This window comes from Clupea harengus, chromosome 10 (assembly GCF_900700415.2).
Source record: "Clupea harengus chromosome 10, Ch_v2.0.2, whole genome shotgun sequence".
Lineage (NCBI taxonomy): Eukaryota > Metazoa > Chordata > Actinopteri > Clupeiformes > Clupeidae > Clupea > Clupea harengus.
In genome coordinates, this window is record NC_045161.1 from 9493968 (window position 1) to 9502665 (window position 8698).

At 44.2% G+C, this 8698-nt stretch overlaps 1 protein-coding gene across 5 annotated transcripts in view; it reads left to right on the top strand.

Moving 5' to 3' along the window:
* sirt5 (sirtuin 5) overlaps positions 1-3624 on the top strand; it is a 10685-nt gene extending 7061 nt beyond the window's left edge. For all 5 annotated transcript variants that reach the window (XM_031575302.2, XM_031575303.2, XM_012839467.3 and 2 more), the window contains exons 6-10: positions 1-51; positions 215-268; positions 2190-2313; positions 2717-2832; positions 3011-3624. The exon at positions 1-51 is cut by the window's left edge and continues 37 nt beyond it. In XM_031575302.2, the coding sequence (XP_031431162.1) occupies positions 1-51; positions 215-268; positions 2190-2313; positions 2717-2832; positions 3011-3083 (418 nt within the window). In that variant the 3' untranslated portion in view covers positions 3084-3624. The remainder of the gene's footprint in view (positions 52-214; positions 269-2189; positions 2314-2716; positions 2833-3010) is intronic.
* The last annotated feature ends 5074 nt before the right edge of the window (positions 3625-8698 follow it).

Genomic DNA, 8698 nt, shown 5'->3' on the forward strand with positions numbered 1-8698 from the left:
TGTAGCTGCCAACCACAAGAGCCCCATCTGCCCAGCATTAGAAGGGAAAGGGTCAGAACACTCCCCTCACACCGCTCCCCCACACCCACACATGCACACACTCACACACTCATACATATGCACACTCTCACACTCACACTTACACACTCCCTTTGAACACAGTTTGAGCTTTTGAAAGTTTGTTTCTCACATCTCCTCATGTGTGTTTCTATAGAGCACCGGACCCAAAGGCAGAAGATGCCCGTATACCTGCGGAGGACCTACCCAGGTGTGTGTGTGTTTTTGAAGTTTTTCACATTTTTGTTAGATTTCAGACTAAAATGGATTCAATTCATTTTTGTCTCATTGATCTACTCACAATACTCCACACTGACAAAGCAAAAATAGGTTTTTGGAGTGTTTTGTTAATATATTAAAAATAAAAGACTCGATAAACAATATCTCGTTCACATAAGTATTCGGACCCTCTGTTAGGACTTCTGGTGCTAATTCCATCAGTGGTCCTTGGGATACTTGTACAACTTGATTGGAGTCCACCTGTGCCTTATTGAATTCATTGGACATAATAAGGAGAGGCACACGCCTGTCTGTGTAAGGTCTCACAGTTGATGGTGTGTGTCAGAGTCAGAACCAAGCTGTGAGGTCAAGAGAATTGTCCGTAGACCTCCGAGACAGTATTGTGTCAAGACACAGATCTGGGGAAGGATACAAGAACCTTTCCGCAGCATTGAAAGTGCCCAAGAGCACAGCAGCCTCCATCATTCTCAAATGGAAGAGATTTGGAACCACCAAGTCTTCCTAGATCTGGCTTCCCTCAGAGAAATTGGGGGCAGGGCCTTGGTTAGACAGGTAACCAAGAACCCAATAGGCATTGGGAATGAGATCCAGAGTTCCTTTGTGGAGATGGGAGAAGGACAACCATCAGTGCAGCGCTCCACCAATCAGTCCTTTATGCTAGAGTTGTCAGGCAGAAGCTATTCTTCAATAAAAGGCACATGCCAGCCCACTGGGAGTTTGCCAAAAAGCACCTGAACAACTCTCAGACCATGAGAGGTAAAAATTCTCTTTTCTGATGAAACGAAGATTAAACTCTTAGTCCAAAATTCCCAAAGGCATGTGTGGATGAAACCAGCCTGGTTGAGCTTGAATGATTCTGCCAAGTGAAGAGAAACTCCCAAAAGAAAGGCGTGCCAAGCTTGTAAAATCTTTCCTTATTGCTGCCAAAGGTGCTTGAACCAAGTACTAATTGAAGGGTCTAAATACTTATGTAAAGGGATATTTAATTTTTTATTTTTTAATAGATTTACAAAACACTCAAAAACCCTGTTTTTGTTTTGTCTTTGCTGAGTATTGTGTGTAGATTAAATTTAATCCATTTTAAGACGAGTCTGAAACAAAATGTGGAAAACTTAAAAGGATCTGAAAATGTTCCACACGTATGTGTCCTGTGTTTGTTATTGCATGGCGGTGAGACTTAAATGACTACTACAACTCACTGCTCCTTATCTTACATCCTAGCTGCCCTTCCTTAATGTACACTAGGTGATCAGCTTTCACATACAGTCTAATAGCTCTGCATGCTATTACAGCGTTTCACCAGCTGGGGGCAACATTGTATAGCCTGGGTTAGTTCAGCCAAACAGAGCGGCTCCATGTACACCAGGATCTCCTGGATCCCTAAGGCAACCGTTGTTTGTCAATAGGAAAGACGTAACTAGCAGAACGTGTCTTAAGCGTATGGCCAATCCAAATCCGGTCAAGGTTTAATAGTCCCGTCCAGACCGGGTTGGGTCGGGTGAGGGTAGAGACAAAATGGATGTCTGAATGTGTGTGTGTGTGTGACATTCATCTTTCTCTTTGCACTTTGTAGCTAGTGGAATGTGGGGGCAGGATTTATTCATGGCTTTCTAAGGCTACATTTGTGTGTGTGTGTGTGTGTGTGTTAGAGAGAGGGGGGAGGTGAGAGAAAGTCTTCAGTTGAACCTAGATATTCATACTTGAGTACTGCGGTATCAATTGTAAAGAGCGTGTCCTGTCCACTTAGCAAAGAGCTTCTTGTCCTGTTCAGAATCATCAGATTTACAAAATGAAACTGTCCTCACAATATTTATGTATGTGTGTGTGTGTGTGTGTGTGTGTGTGTGTGTGTGTGTGTGTGTGTGTGTGTGTGTCTGTCCATCCATCCATAGATGTGAAGAGTCTGGTTGTAATGGGCTCTTGCGTCCACACGTGGTCTGGTTTGGGGAGACTCTGGACTCAGACATTCTTACTGCAGTGGAGCAGGAGTTAGAGATGTGTGACCTCTGCCTCGTGGTGAGTGGTGTGTGTGTGCGTTTGTGTGTGTGTGTGTGTGTGTGTATCTGTATGGATTTATGCGTGAGTGTGTATCTTTTGATATCTCTTATGAGTTCAATTGTAATATTGACTTTTCTTGATAATATCACACTCCCCAAACACTCTCATCTCTGAGATGTAGTGTATTACTCATTATGAACTGACTCACTATAAATATATGCAGTGTTAATAAATTAGGATTAGGATTCCCCAGTGCTAATGCTTTCCCACGCATCACATCTCCCCTTTGAGTCACCTTTGCTCTAATTTTAAAATGTGTTTATTTGTGTGCATGTGTACGTGTGTACGTGTGTGCGTGTGTGCGTGTGCGTGTGTGTGTGTGTGTGTGTGTGTGTGTGTGTGTGTGCGTGCGTGTTTACAGGTTGGCACCTCCTCTATAGTCTACCCTGCAGCCATGTTTGCACCACAGGTGGCAGCTAGAGGTGTTCCTGTTGCAGAGTTCAACATGGAGGACACCCCTGCTACCATGAATTTCAGGTGACACACACACACACACACACACACACACACTCTCTCTCTCTCTCTCTGTCTCTCTCTATCTATCTAGCTATCTATCTCACATAAACACAGAGCAGCCATCACACAGTTTGATAATTCCAGACACAGACACAGTTCAGTTCTTATTCCTGATTTTGTGTGTTTGTGTTTCCTTCAGGTTTCATTTTGAGGGCCCGTGTGGCAGTACTCTCCCTCCTGCTCTGGAACGCCATGAGACTGAAATTATCTGAAATGATGTGTGTCTCTCTCTCTCTCTCTCTCTGTTCTTTCCTCTCGTTCTCTTTCTCCACTCAATCTGTCCTCCCTTTCATTGTTTTGTAGCTATTTGACCTCTGCCTTTATCCCTCCATCGTTTCTTCTGTTCGCTCCCAATTTATTTTCTGTTTCTCTCTGTCCACACATGTGTTTCTCCCAGGAGCTCTCCTTCCCTCTCCTCTCCTCTCCTCTCTTCCCCTCTCCTCTACTCTCCTCTCCTCTCCTCGTGTCCCTGCACTTTAAATAGCTCCGACATGACTGTTCTTGGCCGATCTGCCTGTCTGTTCAACAAAAGTCTTGACAAAATGTGTGTTTGTGTGTGTATGTGTCTCTCTCTCTCTGTGTGTGTGTGTGTGTGTGTGTGTGTGTGTGTGTGTGTGTGTGTGTGTGTGTGTGTGTGTGTGTCTGGTAATCTGGCAGACAGAGCCTGTGCTTGATCTAATTGTTTGCCATTGAAGTGTGCGTGATCAAAAGGGACTTGAATAGTGATTGAATAAAGAAACCTTTTTGAATTCACTCAGATGAATACCAAATCACTACGTCTGTGTGTGTGTGACAGTATGTTTTTGTGTTTGTGTGCGTGTGCGCATGTGTCTGTGTGTGCGTGTGTGTGTGTCTGCATGAGCGTCTGTATCTGCGTGTGTGCGCATGTGTGTGTGTGTGTGGGCCTGCATGAGTGTCTGTATGTGCGTGTACGCGAATGTGCACAGATGTTCTTCATTGGCTGTCAGGAGAATTGTTCAGGCCAAAGAGAAAATCACTATCGTGTTTGACACCTCATGCCACAACCACTCCTCTCACCTGTTCACACACACACAACATAGAAAGAGACCTGTGCCACAGCAGCACCAGCAGCAGTAGTGTGTGTGTGCGCGTGTGTGAGAGATTTTGCACAACTATGTTTTCCAAAAATAACTGGAACCTGTTTCACGTCGCTGGCCGATTTCACACCAATCTGAGTTTACACACACCTGGACTCTGTGATATACCCTGATAAACACATTCGCATGAAGACACACTCTCATGTGTGCTATCCCCTGACACGGCACCCCCCCCAACCACACACACACACACACACACACACACACACAAACAGATACACGAGGAGATATGTTCACACCAATTAAAATGCTTTCCATGTTCGGACATGTCAGGGTTTAAGTCACAGAAGGGAATCGGTGGAGTCTATGTACACACACATACATACTCATCCATGCACTCCCACACATGTGTTGGCGTGGGAACTGATACCAACATTCTGTAATTCCTCTATGTGTTTCCAACATCACTCTAATTGGTGTTGAACCCTTCAACAGACGGACCTAATTAATGATGTTTGACTGGTATGTAAGGGATGATGTCTGGTACCACACCCACTGTGAGAGAGGCTGTTGCTAGGCACCTAGCACATTACACGTTATGTACATCTGTGAGGCTCTTCCTTTTGGCATGAGTGACAGGAAGTCACTGGCAATTTGTATCATGTTCTTTTAATCCTGTCAACACGTTGTACTATGCTGCAGCTGAACAACTGGATCTCTGTCAAATGATAGTACTGCTACTGTTACCAAAGTACAGTGGGGTTGAGCAAACGTGGGCTGCTGTCCTGACAAAAATCTACACACACACATTCAGTCACATAGCAACTGTCACAATCTCTTAATAATTACATAGAGAAGATAAAGCGAACATAAATACATTCACGCACTTGAGCGTTTGCATTTCAGTTGAAGAGATACGGGCACTGCATGGGAGTCTGAGAGAAACACGAGACAGTAAGAATGTTTGGTTCCCAGTGCCTGGGACTAGCTGTGATCTTTAGAAACACACACACACAGATAAATATGATTCATAGAGTAAAACATGCAACTTGGTCGCGCAGAGACAAACACATAAAATACACTCACACAAGCACATGCACACACATATAGATATAGATCATAGAAACTACGAGCAGAGGCACAGACACATACACACAAACACTTAGCCATAAACGCTGTGTCTTTAGTAGTACTTAACTCTGCCTCTGATGGGCTTGACAGCAACATTTAAGAGTCTATGGACACCAAAGCTACTAAGTCCCTCAATGCTGTCCTTTGTGAATATGTGTGTGTGTGTATGCATTTATTTTATGTTTCTGTATATGCGTGTGTGTACATGTGTGTGTACATGTGTGTGTATGCATGTGTCTGATCTCTTAGATTAGGTTTTTGCTCTAAAATCCAGGCGGATGCTATAATCCCTGTGAGAGATTTGAGTCTAAGTAAAGCTTTCACTCTATTTATGAGGCTCTTAATCTGTCCCCAGGGCTCCACATGTGTATACACACACACACACACACACACACACACACACACACACACACACACACACACACACACCCCCTACCTACTGTAGCAGGGGGATGGGGGGAAAGGAAGGGGAAATATTTGTATGTACAGAAAGGAGAGCAAGAGGGGAGAGAAGTAACGGTTGGAGGGGAGAGAGAGAGAGAGAGGGTTGGGGTTTGCAGTAAACTCACTATACTCTTCCACTACAGGGTCAGTACACACACACTCTCTCCCCTTTCTTCTGATGTTTTTTTTTTTTCCTCCGGGGATTTTGCTCTCTGCAGAGCTAACATTTAGCTGATTATGCTAATACCGCTCAGCACTCCCAACTTTCGCTCTAGGCTGACACTTCCATTGGTTATAGCATAAGCCTTACAAACGTGAGATAGCTGACTTTGTGCCGACGTTAGCATGTGCATACAACACCAATATGGTTTGCCCAGCAATTAGTGCACACTGCTGTTCTGGATGTCGAAAAAGGCCTTCCTGATCAGCCTATAGTGGCAGGACAGGTGACGGTTAAGGTTAGCATATGGATCCACCCCAATCCACCATTCCAAAAATCACAGTATTTATATGTCATGGAACTATAAAAGTGAAAAATGAATGACAAAGAAAAGAAGGAGGAGAAAAAGGCATTAGCCAGAGATAAATGGAGGAGAGGAAGTTTAATATACCATCATCTGTTTAAAATGACAGATAAATCATAAAAATCTACTCTCCAGTTCATCAGGGATTATACCACTGCATATTCTCCTCATTCTGCAGTGAAGACAAGTATAAGACATGAAAAGAAATGTTTCGGCGCTCATATGCTTTGGTGTGTGTTTGGAGACCACTGTTTGAGTGTATACGGTTGTGATCTCCTGTACACACAGATTGTGTAAGTGTAAGGATGTTTGTATGCATACATGGTTAGGTATGTATGTGTAGAGTTTGTGTGTGGCTTTGTTAAGGTGACCAGATGCAAGCGAACCAAATGTGGGATGAGTAGTACGTCTGTATGGGACAATGTGGGACTTATTACCAAAGTTTGTGTAAATTTGGTGTTTGTGACGTAGCAGAGGACTACACTGGCCCCACGTCTGCACAGTTTGATTGACGGCTGTCACATCCACTTCTCTCTTCTCAGCCACTAAATGAAAGCCAGGCTTTTAGAAAAGCTTGGCTATGTTGTATTTGTATTAGCTAGGTTGCTGTGTTTGTATTTGTATTAGCTAGGTTGCTGTGTTTGTATTCGTATTAGCTAGGTTGCTGTGTTTGTAATTGTATTAGATAGGTTGCTCTGCAGAGTAGAAAACTATGCTGCAATAGCAGCGGCGACCCATGTGCCGGGAGGGTAAAAGCATTCATGTGTTCTTATTTCAGACAGTTAAAAACCAAATGGCCAATGAAAATGTGTGACATTATGTCTATATGTGGGATGCGGGACCAAGGATCAAAATGCTCTGCAGTACAACGCAAAGCGGGACACCTGGTCACCCGAGGCTGTGTAGGTATTTGTACACAAGCTTGTTTGTTTGCATGCGCTTTTGTGTACTAGCTTGTAGTCATGTTTGCTGCCATGCGTGCATGTATGTGTGTGATGTGTGTTATGTTTGCCGGTATGTATGCGTATAATGTGTGTTATGTTTGCATGTTTGTTGCAGTGTGTGTATGATGTGTGTTATGCTTGGGAGCATGTGTTCATGTGTGTGATATGTGTGTGTGTGTGTGCAGATGTGCTTGTGTGTGTAGGTGTGCATGCATGAAAAATAACTACTCAGAGCACATAAATTCACCAGCTGATTTGGTGGTGTGTGTGTGTGTGGGGGGAGGGGTGGGGGGTGTGTGTGGGGGGGTAGTTCCAAGACTGTTACTATGGGAACGCCACCCTGTATGCCAGGGAGACTCCAAAATGCGAGCTCTGTGTGTGTGTGCGTGTGTGTGTGTGTGTGTGTGTGTTCCTATCTGTTATCTCTGTTTCTACTTTACCTGACAGAGAGCTATTCTTGGAAGAGAGAGTTAGAGGGAGGAGGGAGGAGGGAGGAGAGGCAGAAGAAGAGGAAAAACAGAGTGAGGAGCAGAGGAACGGCACTGAAAGTCACATTTGAAAATCCCTGACACCATCGCTCATCTATTATGTAAAACCACATAATCAATCACCGCTATCAATTAAGATACCGAGTTAAATGCATCTCAAGTGCATTATGCCACTGCATTTGTCCAGCAGTAAGGACTCTCCCTTTCCCAATATCTCTTCCAAGGGCCTGGTCTCAGAAGTGAGATTCTAACTCAGCATTTGATCCTCAAACTCTCATCTACTGAAATTCCATCTGGACAGAAAATTGTATGACGGTCGAAAAACTGCCCTTCCAATATTAAAAAAAAATTCTAACATGTACAGCCTGGACGGGTGAAAACTTGGTGGAGCACTGACTTCCTTTGATGACATCATGACAAAGGAGCTTTGTTGTGGCACCACCAGTTCAGCATCTTCCTCCCACCAAAATTCCAACTCTGCTTTATTTCAGCCTTACCTCAAAGAAAGAAGGGAAAAAGAAAGGGATGATGGAAGAGAGGATGAAAAGAGGGATGATAGCAGACTGTGGAGGCATGTAGTGAACCTGCTGGTTGGATCAATTCCCAGCACGACAACATTGAAACCCCCGACCAAAAGAAACCACTATGTCTGACGGTTAATCAGTGTCCTGATGAACAGGCTCCTTGCCAGCAGCACAAAATAGAACAAGGCTTTTTCATTCTCTGCTTATTGAATGTAGACTCTCCTCTTCGTCCTTGGTTGGAACAAACACACCTGCGACATCTTATCATCAACCACAGGTCAGCTAGAAGATCGATTCACACGCCCAGATGTTCTCCTAATCGTTCTTCCCACCACTCTCTCCTCCCCCATCTCACATCTTTGCCCCCCTCCCCCACTCTCTTCCTCCCCCATGGGTACTTACTGATAGCGGTTAGTGGTTATGGATCATCTGTCACTGTCTCATATTCCTAGTGATATGGTGACCTAAGGTTATCCTCTTTCCTTTGACCCTTCATTGCCCTTTCCTTCCTTTACCACCCTTCTGGGATTCAAAGTTTGACTTTAACGGCTTTGCGTGCGGTCATCTTGTCATTCACAGAGGACTATGCCGTTAGATTATTGTCTGTCAATGGCAGTCCCTGTCTGTAGCCATGGATCATTGCATTGGTTATGTTCCATGTGATAAGGGCATGCAACCGAGTGCATGCATGCATGCGTCACAGACAGTGTAGCC